At 41.8% G+C, this 17,157-nt stretch overlaps 1 protein-coding gene across 1 annotated transcript in view; it reads right to left on the reverse strand.

Moving 5' to 3' along the window:
• The window catches only part of VPS50 (VPS50 subunit of EARP/GARPII complex), a 428,941-nt gene that overhangs the window by 44,586 nt on the left and 367,198 nt on the right, over positions 1 to 17,157 (reverse strand). The window contains exon 19 of the mRNA XM_082258038.1: positions 15,493 to 15,611. Within this exon, the coding sequence (XP_082114164.1) occupies positions 15,493 to 15,611 (119 nt within the window). The remainder of the gene's footprint in view (positions 1 to 15,492; positions 15,612 to 17,157) is intronic.

Genomic DNA, 17,157 nt, shown 5'->3' on the forward strand with positions numbered 1-17,157 from the left:
GCCACCGTGCTGCAGCTCAGTTTCAGGGTCTTAGCAATTTTCTTATAGCCTAGGCCATCTTTATGTAGAGCAACGATTTTTTTTTCAGATCCTCAGAGAGTTCTTTGCCATGAGGGTCCCATGTTGAACTTCCAGTGACCAGCCAGTATGGGAGAGTGAGAGCGATAACATCAATTTTAACACACCTGCTCCCCATTCACACCTGAGACCTTCTAACACTAACGAATCACATGACACCGGGGAGGAAAAATGGCTAATTGGGCCCAATTTGGACAATGTTCACTTAGGGGTGTAAAGAAGAATCCAAAAAAGTAGACCGCACTCGGGAAAGTAAGATGAAAACAATCAAAACTCCTTTATTCTTCTTCGGTGTAGCAGACAGACAGTACAATGCACATAACAGACGTGCCCGGTTAACGCGTTTCACGAATTAAATCGCTTACTCATAACCATACACTGTGGAGCTGTGGAAGCCGACGTACATTTGTAGGTAAACCAAGGAAAAGGGAGGTGACCGAAGAATGTAATTACTTGCACCTAGAATTAATTAATTGATGAGAAACAGATGTAAGTTCAGCAAGTCCACAGTCCCACGGTGAAAGGCAGATAGATACAAAACTCCTTCACCCAGTGGGGGAATGGAGGTATACATACAAACGATATAAAACCATATTGATGAAAAATACAAAAAAATACAATAAAATATACATATATGAAATATAAAACAATGGCTGAAAAATCAGGAACCAAAAAATGAATAAAAAACTATTTTTCTTTATCATCAAATGTTTTTGAATGCTTCAAACCCCGGTGGCGTAGACATGATAGAAAAAACACACAGTGTATGTGAAAAATGGTCGTTCAGTGTGTGGAGAGAATCTTTAAAATGTGGATCGTAACTATGTGAAAAAATCGTGCGTAAAAAAGATATAAATTGGAATAACATACCAAATATATTTACTGATATTGATCCCAAAAAAGGTTAAAATAAAAAATATAAAAATGTGTAAAAAAAAGTAAAAATAAAAAATGCTGGTGAAAAAAGAGGGAAAAGAAACCACAATATTGACAATGGTAGAATGCACTAAAACCACATGAATGAAATGAAGTAGTGATGGTGAAAAGTGTGGAGAAAAAATATGAAGAAAAAATGAAGAAAAAATGAAAAAATGAAAAAATGAACTCATGAATTCATGAATATAGAAAATAATTGTAATGGTAAACAATCATGAGTGATAGGTACAATAGAAATGTGAATTGACATATTAATGAGGACGACTCGTATGAAAAATATATATAAGGTGTAAAACATAAATAGTCACGCTTACCAGGGGATGAATACCGAAAAAAAGTTTATAGGTTCCCAATTTTTGCAGATGTATCTAAACTGACACCAAAATCGCCATGTATAAACTCACTAATTAGAAGTAATTAATTGAAAATACATAATTCAGAGAATACACTCGAAAATAGAGAAACATTGGGTGAAGGAGTTTTGTATCTATCTGCCTTTCACCGTGGGACTGTGGACTTGCTGAACTTACATCTGTTTCTCATCAATTAATTAATTCTAGGTGCAAGTAATTACATTCTTCGGTCACCTCCCTTTTCCTTGGTTTACCTACAAATGTACGTCGGCTTCCACAGCTCCACAGTGTATGGTTATGAGTAAGCGATTTAATTCGTGAAACGCGTTAACCGGGCACGTCTGTTATGTGCATTGTACTGTCTGTCTGCTACACCGAAGAAGAATAAAGGAGTTTTGATTGTTTTCATCTTACTTTCCCGAGTGCGGTCTACTTTTTTGGATTCTTCATAGCTTGGACGGCGGATCTGACCAGCACCACCCTTTGAACTAACACCTGAGCGGCTCTCTCTTTGTTGTCAATTGTCTCCGTGAAATACAGCCAGCCCGGTGAGTTCTTTTATTTTGAACTTCTCCTGTATATTCTTCACATTATATGGACTTGTATACAGTACAGACAGATTGCACTTTATAACAGACATGGAATTACCCCCTCTCAGCCGGACGCTTAGACAGCTGAACAATAATCCTCTCAGACATGATGCACAAGCCACTTTAAAAAATACTAAGGAGGATACTTCATGTTCGGTCAAAACTATTTTCCATAAATTAGAAAAATTGATGGTAAAGGAAGTGAGGGCATACTGGGAAAAGACCACCTTAAACGAATACATCGATGTTGCACGAATTCCCAGGGGTCTCCGAATCAAAAAATTTCCAACCTTTGATTTATATAATGAAGACCTTAAGCAACAATGGACTGACACGCTTTCAAGATGTTCTTTTGATTTAATGAAACTTATTGTCAGTTCCAAATCCCTTGAATTAGACAAACTACATGAGGACATTTCTAAACTACAAACGGATTTACTTCCATTCAAAGAAACGCCCTCCTTCATTGAATTTGACCAACACTTAAATGAGAAAATTGACAAAATAGAAACAGATACCATTAAAGGCAAACAGGACAAGCTGCTCCGGGATCAGATTGACTATGAGACTAAAAACGTCTACACATGGAAAAAAGCCAACAATTGGCATCGACAACATCCCAAAAAACGAGTTAGCTTCTCTGACCCAGAGACGGGTGCGACAGATACATCTCTACCCCTTACATCGGATACATCTTTAGAGTATCCACAAACACCACGATCAGGGAATAACACTCATGTACAATCGGCATCAAAAAACGAGGCCCCCAAGAAAAACAGGAGATTCACCAGGAGAAAAGGAAAAAGGCTACCAGACGGGGAGGAAGGAGACACCGCGGGTCATTCAGATGGCCAACACCGACTCAGATCTCATCGGAAGTAACAACAAAAAATACGTCTTTAGATCCTTATCTACATACATCGAATGTTATCAATCTATCAAAAAGGCCACTCACCGCAGATGACATCAGCCTTTTATCTAAAGGCTTAAACTTTTGCCCGCACGCTCATTTTGATCCATTTGAAACTGTTCTCAACATAAATAAGTTCATCCGCAATTTAACTTTAAAGAGACATTTCTTCAATCAAGATGAGCCTTCCTCCAGCAACGATGAATTGGTTGACATCAACCACTTGAATGACTCATATGGTACTGTATCCACATTTCGTGAAGTTTGTGCCATCACTGAGTTGGAGGACTTGGCAAGGGAAAATCATGATTTTATACAAGAATATGGCCAAGATGGAATGAGGAATATTACCATCACTTCCTCTTCCAACTTCTATCCCATACAATCTAGATCCTCTAGTATGGACCTTTTTCAGAAATTGGTAGAAAAAGATCTATTTTCATTAGCATCCACAGTCCCCCCTGTAGTGACCACATTTCAAGATAACCTCACTAGACAAGAGAGAGTGTCATTGAAATCTTTAAAAGATGATACATCTATTGTCATCAGAAATGCCGATAAAGGGGGGGCAATTGTGGTGCTAGATAGCGATATTTATAAAAAAGAGGCCCTCAGGCAGTTAGGGGATACATGTACCTATCAATCCCTCAAAAATGACCCCACCAATATTTTCAAAAAACAACTCATGATCTTGATCAATAAGGGGGCATCTCTGGGGGTTTTCTCTACCAAAGACACTGAAAAATTAGTCCCTATTTCCCCTGTCACACCCATATTCCACCATCTCCCCAAGGTCCACAAAGGTTTAGACCCTATTTTGGGAAGACCTATCGTCTCAGGTATTGGGTCCCTTTGTGAGAAACTTGGGGAGTGGTTGGATGGGCAACTACAAGGTCTAGTACATAGCCTTCCAGGTTTCCTGAAAGATACCACACATCTATTAAATATCATGGATAATTTTGTCTGGAAGGAGCACTATGTATGGATCACCTGTGATGTCACCAGCCTCTATTCCTCAATACCCCATGATCTGGCTCTACTAGCTATAAAAACCACGTTGTTACATAATACCAACCTACCTGCTGATCAACAACTGTATATCCTTGAAGTTCTTCAATTTGTGTTAACACACAATTATTTTACTTTTGACGGGGATTTCTACCTCCAAAGATGTGGGGCAGCGATGGGAGCCAAGTTCTCCCCCTCTCTCGCCAACCTGTACATGGGTTGGTGGGAGAGACCCCACATCTTTGGAGGTGGAAATCCCTTCAGAGATCAGATTGCTCTGTTCTTTAGATACATTGACGATCTGATCTTTGTCTGCCATCATGATGTTGAATTAAATGCATTTCTGAAGTACCTCAATGACAATTCGGTTAATCTAAAATTCACGGGACACAGGAGCCCAGATAAAATCGAATTTTTAGATGTTTCCTTGAGCCATTCGGGTGACAGAGTTGTTTCTAATCTGTATAGGAAACCATTGTCAGGCAACAGCCTGTTACATGCAAAATCTAGCCACCCAATGCATACACTGAAAGGCATACCGGTTGGGCAGTTCTTGAGATTGCGCCGAATATGCAAGAACATTGCGGATTTTAAAAAAGAATCACTTTCTTTACGATCTAGATTCCTCGCTAGAGGATATCCGCAATGGATGATTAACAGAGCATATGTTATGGCTCTAAATAGAGATCGAACTGATCTCCTAAACAAACAACCATGTTCCAACATAAATAATACTCCGAACAAACTTGCTAATCAGAAATCCAAAGCCAGTAATAAACATAAACAGCACCGCTCTTCATTTACCCACACAAAAAATTCTAAACCTATGCCCTCCATTACGTTGTCTCTCCCATATAGTTTAGAATTTTACAAAGTCAAAACAATTATTCAGAAACATTTACCGCTTCTAAATACTGATGACATATGTGCCAATATTCTAAACGAGGGAGTTAATATAGTTGCCAAAAGAGCTGTCACTTTGGGCAATGTCTTATCACCCAGCCTTTATCTTTCTAAAAAACCTAAACAATCCCCTACTTGGCTACACTGTAGAGGTAACTACAAATGTGGTATGACCGACTGTGTCACTTGCCCTTATATTCTCCATGGAAACATCTTTAAGTCTTCGGTGAGCGAAAGGACTTTTCATCTAGAAAAGTTTTTCAACTGTAATTCAGAATATGTCATATATCTTATAACCTGCAAGGCTTGTTTGATACAATATGTGGGTAGAACCACTCGCAGACTTAAAGATAGGTTTAGGGAACATCTAAGTGACATCAGACTATCTAAATCAACCAATGTGGCACGCCACTTTAATCATAACCATGGAGGCGACTTGTCCCTAGTACAGGTTCAGGTCATAGAGCGCATCATTAAACCTATTAGAGGCGGGGACATTTTTCGTATATTATGTAAAAAGGAGGTCTCTTGGATTTTTAGGCTTCAAACTCGCATTCCACAGGGATTAAACTTCGAGTGGGACGTTACTCATTTTTATGAGTAAGTCTCCCTCTCCCCTTTTCTTCTTTTTTCATATATATACATTTATTTCTGGTTTTTCTGATTTTTTGATTTTTTGAAATTTTTAATTAAAAGAAAAATTTTTTTCGGTTTTTTATTTTTATTTTTATTTTTATTTATTTTCCAACAAAAAATTCCTTTTGGCTTTTAGCCATGGATTCCGCAGCTATTCATGGCTATATGTCAGGAGTCATTTGCTTCTGTTTTTTGATTGCCATCTAATATGGTTTGTAGGATTTGGTCACATAGCTCCATATGGCTTCGAGAGTTCCCCCCCTTTTTTCTCTTTTTTCTTTTTATTTTTATTTTACTTCCTTTTTTCTCTCAACAAAATGGTCTCCTTTTTCAGACTTTTTAAGTCCCATGCCAAGCCATGATTATTCCCCTGTTTCGAGGCTCCGTTCGAGTTCGTTCCGAGTTTCTCCGAGCTCCTCCTCCCTTTTTTTGACACATTGTATGCACCAGTCACTTTATCTTTATTTCTATTGTCAATTTTTTGTTGCAATTAATTTGCATTCATTTAAGGCCAATAAGCTGTCTAAATTGCCAATCATGGTTACTAGTTATAATGTCTACATTCATTCATGAATTTTCGAATAACAAAGTCACCTTTGGAAGAGGGGGTCTTCCTTTTCTTTGACACCATGCCGCCATTCCAGTTTATACATTATTATATTTTCTATATATGGTGATCCTCCATGCCATATCGATGTTTACTGGATCTTCACCATATTTATATGTTCCATTATTCACTGATACACTCAAACAAGCGGATTATACTTTCATAGAATGACTTTCATGAAAGGGTTTTTCTATATTTTGCATATATGTTTCTCTATTTTCGAGTGTATTCTCTGAATTATGTATTTTCAATTAATTACTTCTAATTAGTGAGTTTATACATGGCGATTTTGGTGTCAGTTTAGATACATCTGCAAAAATTGGGAACCTATAAACTTTTTTTCGGTATTCATCCCCTGGTAAGCGTGACTATTTATGTTTTACACCTTATATATATTTTTCATACGAGTCGTCCTCATTAATATGTCAATTCACATTTCTATTGTACCTATCACTCATGATTGTTTACCATTACAATTATTTTCTATATTCATGAATTCATGAGTTCATTTTTTCATTTTTTCATTTTTTCTTCATTTTTTCTTCATATTTTTTCTCCACACTTTTCACCATCACTACTTCATTTCATTCATGTGGTTTTAGTGCATTCTACCATTGTCAATATTGTGGTTTCTTTTCCCTCTTTTTTCACCAGCATTTTTTATTTTTACTTTTTTTTACACATTTTTATATTTTTTATTTTAACCTTTTTTGGGATCAATATCAGTAAATATATTTGGTATGTTATTCCAATTTATATCTTTTTTACGCACGATTTTTTCACATAGTTACGATCCACATTTTAAAGATTCTCTCCACACACTGAACGACCATTTTTCACATACACTGTGTGTTTTTTCTATCATGTCTACGCCACCGGGGTTTGAAGCATTCAAAAACATTTGATGATAAAGAAAAATAGTTTTTTATTCATTTTTTGGTTCCTGATTTTTCAGCCATTGTTTTATATTTCATATATGTATATTTTATTGTATTTTTTTGTATTTTTCATCAATATGGTTTTATATCGTTTGTATGTATACCTCCATTCCCCCACTGGGTGAAGGAGTTTTGTATCTATCTGCCTTTCACCGTGGGACTGTGGACTTGCTGAACTTACATCTGTTTCTCATCAATTAATTAATTCTAGGTGCAAGTAATTACATTCTTCGGTCACCTCCCTTTTCCTTGGTTTACCTACAAATGTACGTCGGCTTCCACAGCTCCACAGTGTATGGTTATGAGTAAGCGATTTAATTCGTGAAACGCGTTAACCGGGCACGTCTGTTATGTGCATTGTACTGTCTGTCTGCTACACCGAAGAAGAATAAAGGAGTTTTGATTGTTTTCATCTTACTTTCCCGAGTGCGGTCTACTTTTTTGGATTCTTCATAGCTTGGACGGCGGATCTGACCAGCACCACCCTTTGAACTAACACCTGAGCGGCTCTCTCTTTGTTGTCACTTAGGGGTGTACTCACTTTTGTTGCCAGCAGTTTAGACATTAATGGCTGTGTGTTGAGTTATTTTGAGGGGACAGCAAATTGACACTGTTATACAAGCTGTACACTTACTACTTTACATTGTAGCAAAGTGTCATTTCAGAGAGAGAATGCTGGTGACATCATTGACCTTCTATGGCCCCGTGACCATATTTGGACAACGTTATCAAGATTCGAGCTGGACTTTTGGACCAGACCTTAGCAAAGTGTCATTTCTTCAGTGTTGTCACTTGAAAAGATGTAATAAAATTTTTACAAAAATGTGAGGGGTGTACTCACTTTTGTGAGATAGTGTGTGTGTGTGTGTGTGTGTGTGTGTGTGTGTATATATAAAAAACACACACACATACAGTAAAACCTTGGATTGGGCGTACTTGGTCTGAGAGTGTTTCGCAGGGCAAGCACATTTTTTTAATAAATTTTGACTTGATAAACAACAAGCAATGTCTTCATTTACAAGTAGTGTCACGTCACAACTGAGTATAAAAGAGAAGAGAGGGGCCTCTAAGTGTAGCAATATGGTTACATTTAATGAAGGTACAACATTTAGCAACTCACATGTTAGATGAAAAAACATGCACATCTAAGTATGCAGGCATCCGGGGTAAAGCTGTCCACATAGAAAATCGCACGTCATCCCTTCCACACTTCCACCACATTGCGTTCTATGAGCGCTTCAAGACTCCCTTTCAGATCACTCTACTGTAGAGTAGTCTTCCCGGTCACGATTGCAGACTGACAGCGGTGAGAACCGGCGGTGCGGAGGACGGTCTATGTGGACAGTTTTAGCCCGGATGCCTGCATTCTTAGATGTGCCGGTTTTATTCGTCAACCATGTGAGTTGCCAAATGTTGTACCTTCATTTTTGGTGTTAAATGTAACCATATTGCTACACTTATGGTGTGAATACACGATTAGAATATCGCCCGATCATTCGACCACCGACTTTTGAAAAAGTATTTGTCGGTCGAAAACGTTGCCAACATCAACGATCCAAAAAAAACGTTACAGACCAATCGATTAGATACGTAATCCTCACGTTTCACGTTTAAGCGGAAGTGATGTAATGTGCGTGAGACCTTTTTAGAGCCACGCACTTCCTCCTAGCACCAAGAGCCACGCACTTCCTCCTAGCACCAACGACTGCCTAGCACGAACGAGCGTGGGACCAACGTTAAAACACATCATTTAATATAGCCGTGTGTATATATACATATATATCTCTATATTACACACGTGCGTTCGTCGGGTAGTGTTCGTGTTCATGAACGGGCGACATTGAATATGGATGAGGCCCAGAATAAAAAAATTTACATCACTGCACTTGGTGTTTTAGCCATCCATAAACACCAAAAAAAGAGCACAAGGAAGCAAAGAATTTGGACAAAGAAATGGCTGCAGAACCGGGATCAATATTCTCATATTGAATTGATAAGAGAGCTAAAGGAGAACAATCCCGATGACTACAGGAACTACCTCAGAATGTCTGATGCTTGTTTCCAAAATGTATTATCTGTGATTGATCCCCATATCAGGAAACAAGACACAGTTATGAGGGACTCCATCACTGCTGAGCAGAGACTTATTGCCACTCTGAGGTTCCTAGCCACTGGAAGAAGCCTACAGGACCTCAAATACAGTACCGGTATATCCTCCCAATCACTAGGAAGGATTATTCCTGAAACCTGCAGTGCAATCATCAGGGTCCTGCAAAAGGATTACATAAAGGTAATACACATTTATGATATTAACCTACTTTCAAACCCTCTACATATCTCCTGTATTAATTTCTCATCTATTCTCCATGCTATACCTGTTTGCTACTTATTATCTAGTTCATTTCATATGTAGGATGATAAATATGAATGTCTAGTTGATTATAAAATCCATTAATTGTCTAGCAATATAATACATCTATTTATGTTCATTGATACCTAGATTCCAGGAAATTCAGAGGATTGGATGAAAATTGCAACCGAATTTTCCGAAAAGTGGAATTTCCCAAATTGTGGCGGAGCAATTGATGGAAAACATATCAGGATTGCACCCCCTGCACAGTCCGGATCGTTCTACTATAATTATAAAGGGTTTTTCAGCATTATCCTTCTTGCTGTTGTGAATGCCAATTACGAATTTATATTTGTAGATGTTGGTAAGAATGGTAGGAACTCCGATGGAGGGGTTATAGAAGAAACGGAGTTCTACCGCCGTCTGAAAAATTAGAGGCGCTTCTCTTCTCTTTTATACTTTGTAGCTCCTGCTGGATTTTGCATCTCATCACCTTGTGGAGGCGCCATTTGTGGATGGACATTTTATGGTTACACAACCTGTCACATTGCTATAAACTTTTTATATGGACTATAAACTGAAGGACTTATGAATAAATGGTTGTGGAACGAATCATCTGAGTTTCCATTATTTCTTATGGGGAAATTCGCTGTGATATACGAGTTCTTTGGATTATAAGCATGTTTCCGGAACAAATTATGCTTGCAATCCAAGGTTTTACTAATATATATATATATACACACACACACACACACACACACACACACACACACACATATATACACACACACACACACACACACACACACACACGTGATTCTGCACAGGAGAGTCGCCCTGTAGCAGTAAATCTTTCACACGAACGATTCGATCAGATCCATCGGTCAGTTTTTTAAGCGGACTTGATCGGATCCTCCATGCATCCCTATGGGGCAGCGGATGTCAGCGGAGACATCTCCGCTGACACCCGCTGCTATCCGATTCAGATCCTGTCCGTGAAATCCGGACAGATGGAAACCCTATTTTCCACCTGTCCAGGGGATGGGATGGGATGAGAACGGACAGGCGGTCCGTTCTCATCCGATTTCCCCATAGAGAACAGCGGAGATCTGACACCTCCCTCTCCGCACAGTGAGCGGAGACGGAGCTGTCATCCGCTGGCTCAGCGGGGATCAGCAGATCGATCCCCGCTGAGCAGCACAGAGTCCGTGTGAAAGGACCCTAATGGTTTAAGTATCTTCAGACTTAAAATGTTTTTTTTTTTTTTCTTTTTAATTAAACATTTGCAAAAATGCAAAAAACAGCACTGATAGCAAAAGGTTTAAAGAGCTTGGACCTCCAAGAAATACCCCCTCCCAAAAAAAAAAAAAAAAAATGGATTTTTGTAAAATCTTACCGTAAAATCCTTTTCTCTTAAGCTCATTGACAGACGCAGTCCTCTTGATTAATATCAAATTGGGTTATACTGCCCTCTACAGGAGTAGGACACTAGGCAGAAGGAAAACGTTCTGGCCACACCTCAGGGGCAGTCCCAGAGGGTATATCCTCTCTCTCTCTGCTACAGGATGTTAGTTATGTCACAAAGCAGTGTCAGAGAATTTAACCCAACCCAACTCAAAAGTAGAGGGGCGGGTACTGCGTCTGTCAGTGAGCTTAAGAGAAAAGGATTTTACGGTAAGATTTTACAAAAATCCATTTTTCTCTGTCGCTCATTGACAGACGCAGTCCTCTTGATTAATATCAAATTGGGACGTCCCAAAGCAGTGCCACAAATGAGGGGTGGGATAACAGAAATCAAAATTTAAATCCAGAAGGCCCAACCGGTGCCGAGTAGAAGTCTTAAAGGCTCATCAAACCAAAGGATGAGACTCAACTGAAAACCCAACAGAAAAAAACCCTCGAGGTAGACCAACGGTCTCCTCAAATTGCGGCCTGCAAAACCTTGCGGCCAAAAGAGGCATCCGCCGATGCCAACACATCAACTTTATAAAATTTTGTAAAGGTATGAACCGACAACCAGGTAGCCGCCTTGCAAACCTGGACCACTGACGCCTGATGGCGGAAGGTCCAGGATGCACTAAGCGCCCGAGTGGAGTGCGCCTTAACAGGGAACGGAGGATTCCGACCCTTGATCTAATAAGCCTGTACCACCGTCTGTCTGATCCATCTGGAGATAGTCGCGGCAGATGCAGGCAACCCCTTTTTGGGGCCATCCGTGATCACAAAAAGTGAATCCGTTTTACGAAACGAGTCCGTAGTTTTCAAGTATACCCTGATTGCCCGAACCACATCCAAGGAATGTAACGCAAACTCCCGAGGATGACTGGGCTTAGGACACAAGGAAGGTAGCACAATATCTTCATTCAGATGAAACTCTGAAACCACCTTAGGAAGGAAGGATGGATTCGGACGAAGAACCACCTTATCCCTATGAACCACCAGATATGGGGAACGACAGGATAATGCGGCCAGTTCTGACACCCTGCGTGCAGAAGTAATGGCTACCAAGAAGGCCACCTTCTGGGATAACGTAAGCAAGGGAATCTCCCTGATATTTTCAAAGGGAGGTTTCTGAAGAACCGACAACACCAAATTAAGATCCCAGGGCGGTAAGGGCGCGCGCACTAACGGAGCCAGGTGCCGCACCCCCTGGATGAAATTCCCCACCAAGGAATGGGTAGCCAAAGGTTTCTGAAAGAAAATAGCTAACGCTGAAACCTGACCCTTGACAGTACTCAAGGCCAGCTTCTGCTCAACCCCCTGTTGCAGAAAAGCCGAGATTCGGGTCACCGAATAGGCACGTGGAGGAAATCCAAGGGATTCACACCACGCAATATAAGACTTCCATGTGCGATGATAGACTTTTCTGGAAGTCGCTTTCCTTGCTTTAATTAAAGTAGGAATAACTGAAGTTGACAATCCTTTGTCCTTCAGCACCTGAGTCTCAATAGACAGGCTGTTAAAGCCAGCGATTGTAAAGCAGGATGGATCGGTCCCTGAGACCGCAGATCCTCCCTGAGAGGAAGTCTCCAAGGAGCGTCCGCGACCAGCCTGACCAAGTCGGCGTACCCAAGGATGTCTCCAAACCGGGTCGACGAGGCCAGTCCGGAGCTACCAGGATAACTGGAATTCTCTCCACCTCTATCCTGCGAAGAAGTTTCGGCAGCAACTTGAGAGGAGGGAAGACATACAGTAGCTGATACTGTCCCCACGAGGCGACCAGCGCGTCTGCTGCGTCCGCTCGAGGATCTCGGGAGCGGGCTACAAACCTCCGCACCTTCCTGTTGAGCCGAGCTGCCAACAGATCCACCTCCGGGGTGCCCCAATGAAGGCACAGCTGGTGAAATACCTCTGGATGAAGAGGCCATTCCCCTTGATCCAGAATCTGACGGCTGAGATAATCTGCCTGCCGATTTTCCACCCCCGGAGTGAATACCGCGGAGAGAGCCGGAACAAACCGTTCCGCCCAACGAAGAATGCTGGCCACTTCGATGGCTGCCAGGACACTCTAGGTGCCCCCTTGGTGATTGACATAAGCCACGGCCGTGGCATTGTCCGACTGGATCCGAACCGGGCTGCCCTGGAGCTGCTCGGTCCAGTAAATCAGACAAAGTCTGATCGCTCTTAGTTCCAATACATTTATCGGTAACCTGGATTCTATCGGAAGAAATGACTTCCCCTGGCTGAGCATCAGAGACCGAAGCCACAAGACCAGAGACTCCCTGGTCCGCTCGCTCAACCGGATCCGATTGTCCAGAGAATCGGAATTCCGATTCCATTTGAAAAGAATCTCCTTTTGGAGAATTCGGGTATGAGACTGGGCATACGGTACTGCCTCTAAGGAGGCCACCATCAGTCCCAGGATCCTCATGCAAGTCCGAAGGGAAGGCCAGTTGACAGACAGCAACATCTGAATCGTTCACTGAATCTTCCGGAGCTTCTCCGTAAGGAGACACACCCTTGCGAAGATGGGGATCTGAAATTAGGCATCCTTGCTGTCTCTGGACGCCAGGAAATCCCCCTGATGCAGGGAGGCCACCCCTGTTCAGATGGACTCCATCCTGAATTCTTGTACCCGGACAAAATGATTGAGTGCTCTTAAGTCCAGAATTGGACGCACCTTGCCCTCCTTTCTGGGTATTGTGAATAGGTTCGAATAGAACCCCTGAAAACGTTCTGCTCAAGGAACGGGAACTACCACTCCTTGTTGCATCAAGTCCATTACTGCCCCCCGCAAAGCTTTTAAGCGATCCGGGGATAGTCGAATGTTGGAAGGGAAGAATCGCACCGGTAGAAGTGATCGAAACTCGATCTTGTATCCCGACCGTATGACCTCGCGAACCCCTTTGTCCGGGATTCTGGAAAGCCATGGATCCAGAAACCGGTGAAGACGTCCCCCCACCCCAGAGATGGGTGGGGGCGCACCTTCAGGCTGCCGACCAGCACTTTAACCACAACACGCGTCTGAGGACCACTGCCTGTTACGAGATCCTTTACCCTTAGCAGTCTGTGGCAAAAAAGTGCTCTTGCCCCCAGTGAGATCCTTTATAATCTCATCCAAGATGGCCTGACTAGACAGAAAAAAACTAACATCCTGTAGCAGAGAGAAAGAGAGGATATACCCTCTAGGACTGCCCCTAAGGTGTGGCCAGAACATTTTCCTTCTGCCTAGTGTCCTACTCCTGTAGAGGGCAGTATAACCCAATTTGATATTAATCAAGAGGACTGCGTCTGTCAATGAGCGACAGAGAAATTGGATTTTTGTACTTATCATAAAACCCATTTCTTTGGTTTATCGATAGGCAGAGCGCTCCATGAATCATAACCAGTGAGTTATATTGCCTCATCCAGGAATAGGACTAGGCAGAACAAAAAACACCTGGCTACGCCCGTGGGCAGTCCTCAGCTGGTATGTGTCCCCCCTCTCTGCTCTAGGTAATCAGTTTAGTAGCGAGCAGTATTAGAAGTATCAGAACTCTATAGAGGGGTGGGGGGGGGGGGGGGCTGTGTCCGTTGAGCTCAGAGAAATTGATTTTTTGGTAAGTACAAAAATCCCCTTTTTCTCTTTCGTTCATCGACGGGCATAGCGCTCCATAAATCATAACTAGTGGGACGTCCAAAAGCAGTGCCGAAAGGAAAATGAGGGGTGGGGAAAATAACCCAAGGTGAAACATAAGAGCCCTTAACCAGGACACAAGAGCCTTAACCGGGTCACAGGAGCCCATCTGAAAAATAAAGGTTTAAAGAAAAGATACCCCTCAAGAGGGTACAGCCCCTTTTAAAAAGAAGCCTGCAAAACTTTGCGGCCAAAAGAAGCATCCGCAGATGCCAAAGTATCTACCTTATTGAATTTTGTGAAGGTGTGCAAGGACGACCAAGTGGCCGCCTTGCAAACTTGTGATATTGAAGCCTGATGATGGAAGGCCCAAGAAGCACTTAGCGCTGGAGTAGAATGCGCTGTGACAGGGAAAGATGGAATCTGACCTAAAATGGAATGGGCCTGAGTCCCAGTCTGTCTGATCCATCTGGAGAGGGTAGCCAAAGACGAGGCCAGCCCTTTTCTTGGTCCGTCAGTAACCACAAAAAGCGAGTCTGACCTCCGAAAAGACTCAGTAGCTGCCAGATACACCCGATTCGCACGCACCACATCCAAGGTATGCAAGGCAAATTCCTTGGGATGAGCCGGCTTGGGACACAAGGAAGGCAACACAATGTCCTCATTCAAATGGAAGTCAGAGACAACTTTGGGCAGGAATGATGGACAGGGAAGAAGAACCACTATCTCTATGGGCCACTAAATAGGGACTGGGACAGGATTTTGCCACCAATTCCGATAACCTGTGGGCCAAGGTAATAGCCACCAATAATGTCACCTTCTCCCATAAGATCACCGCCACTAATAGTATAAAAAAACAAATTCCAATATGTGTATATATACCAAAGTTTATCAACGTTATAATTTTCACGCAAACCAATCAATATACCCTTGTTGGGTTTTTTTTTTTTACCAAAGACATGTAGCATAATACATGGATTTTAGCTTAACAGGTAAGATTCAGTTAAATCAGCGAATCAATATAGTAATGTATTCCTCCATTGGTACGTACTGTTGTCCAGGATCCCTAAGCCAGGTATTAAGCCAAACATACAGTTTAGAAAAGCTGGTTAGATATGAATATTCACCTCTTCGATGGCGCATCCCCGGTCTGCTCATCCACATAATCCCGCTTCAGCTCCTCCGGAACGTCGCTATCACTGTCGTACTCCTGATAAGCACTTTTTTCCAGCTCATCAGATTCATACTGTGAAAAGAGAACACAAGGAAATCACTCCAATGGTTTCTTTTACAGGCCTAGAATTTGCAATTTACTTCAATAACAGCAGAAAACTGCTTTTTTTACAACGATGCAGAAGAAAAAAAAAAAAAAAAGATTTGCTCTACATTCAGACAGGTAAAAATACTGAAGCTGACATCGCCGTGATAACGACTGCCACACACTGAGCCCCTTGTAGCGGGAGCGGAAGAGCCTTCATCTCAAAAGTAATGCACAATTCATCAAACACAATAATAACAATGACGGAAAAAAAAAAAAAAATCGATAGGACAAGCTTTATCAATGTTCCCTTCTGCTGTGCAGAACTTTACAAATCTGTTCTGAAGATGACAAAGGAGGTGACAAGGATTTCTGACTTCAAAGCCTATTGTGTGATCTACAAATGAAACTTTACTACAATTTTTAAATCCATATTTTAAAAAGGGGAGAGAAAACATACGCAGCCTCCCATTTGGCACTGCTTGGCAATGCACAGGCATTGCAATACATGGAAACAACTGGCAACTGCAAAACACACACTGTCCAGATTGTCAGTGATAACAGACAGAATAGTCGGTTTAAATCCAGCTTTAACCCCTTCATGACAAGCGGGCATTACAGACAGGAACTGTGGAAGACAAGCAAAGGGTAAAGTATTGCCTACAGGCTAGGCCTGCGGAATATAATTGGCGAATCGATGCATCGCGATGCGACCCTTCGCGATTCTGCATCGATTCGGGGGGACGGCAACATCGATTAGGAAATGACGTCATCCAGAAGAAGTCTTTCTTATGACGAAACGTTGGCGATCCCAGACGTAAACGCCCACACGCCCCCCAACGAAGCCGACTGTTTAGCCATATGCTGATCTGGAGACTTGCGGGACGCCGCGGTTAGATCCATGACCGGCACATACTACATGCCTGTTTTTGTCTTTTAAATTGTAAGTAGTTTTTTTAAAAAATTTACTTATTGGTTTACGGGATTACGCTATGGGCCTCTGTTTCTTTCTACATATGGCTTTACGTTCAATGGAGTATATGAGAAGTTCCAAGTGTGCCACATACTAATGTGATCGGTTTAACAACACACCGGAAACGGCTTTCGGCTTTTGGAGTCTTTGGAAGCACCTGAGCTTGATATCGGTTGACCTACTGGTTTATTACTAGCTGGGAGAGGCTGTCTCATTAAATTGAGCAGCCACGGAATTTCGGTAAGCTGCTTGTCATACCTGAGCACAAGGGTGTCCCCTTCCTACACTTTTCCCTGGTGTCACTGGAAGAAAGTTATTTTGCACGTGGATTCACATCTCTGCACTTTATATTGGGACTATTCATTTGGACACTATCCCCTCTCCTTTTTTGTTTTCTTTATATGAGCTTTTCAGCTATATAATTGTATACTGATTTCAGCGCTGCACTTTTTGGTTTTTAACGTCCCTGATCTTGGCTAGTAAATATAAAAGCGCCGGCGGTTGTATGAAAAGATAAATGACGGAGCCGACATCTCCGTTCATTTGAATTTCATACACCTG

The sequence above is a fragment of the Pelophylax lessonae genome (assembly GCF_965119305.1).
Source record: "Pelophylax lessonae genome assembly, chromosome: 5".
In the NCBI taxonomy this organism is placed as follows: domain Eukaryota; kingdom Metazoa; phylum Chordata; class Amphibia; order Anura; family Ranidae; genus Pelophylax; species Pelophylax lessonae.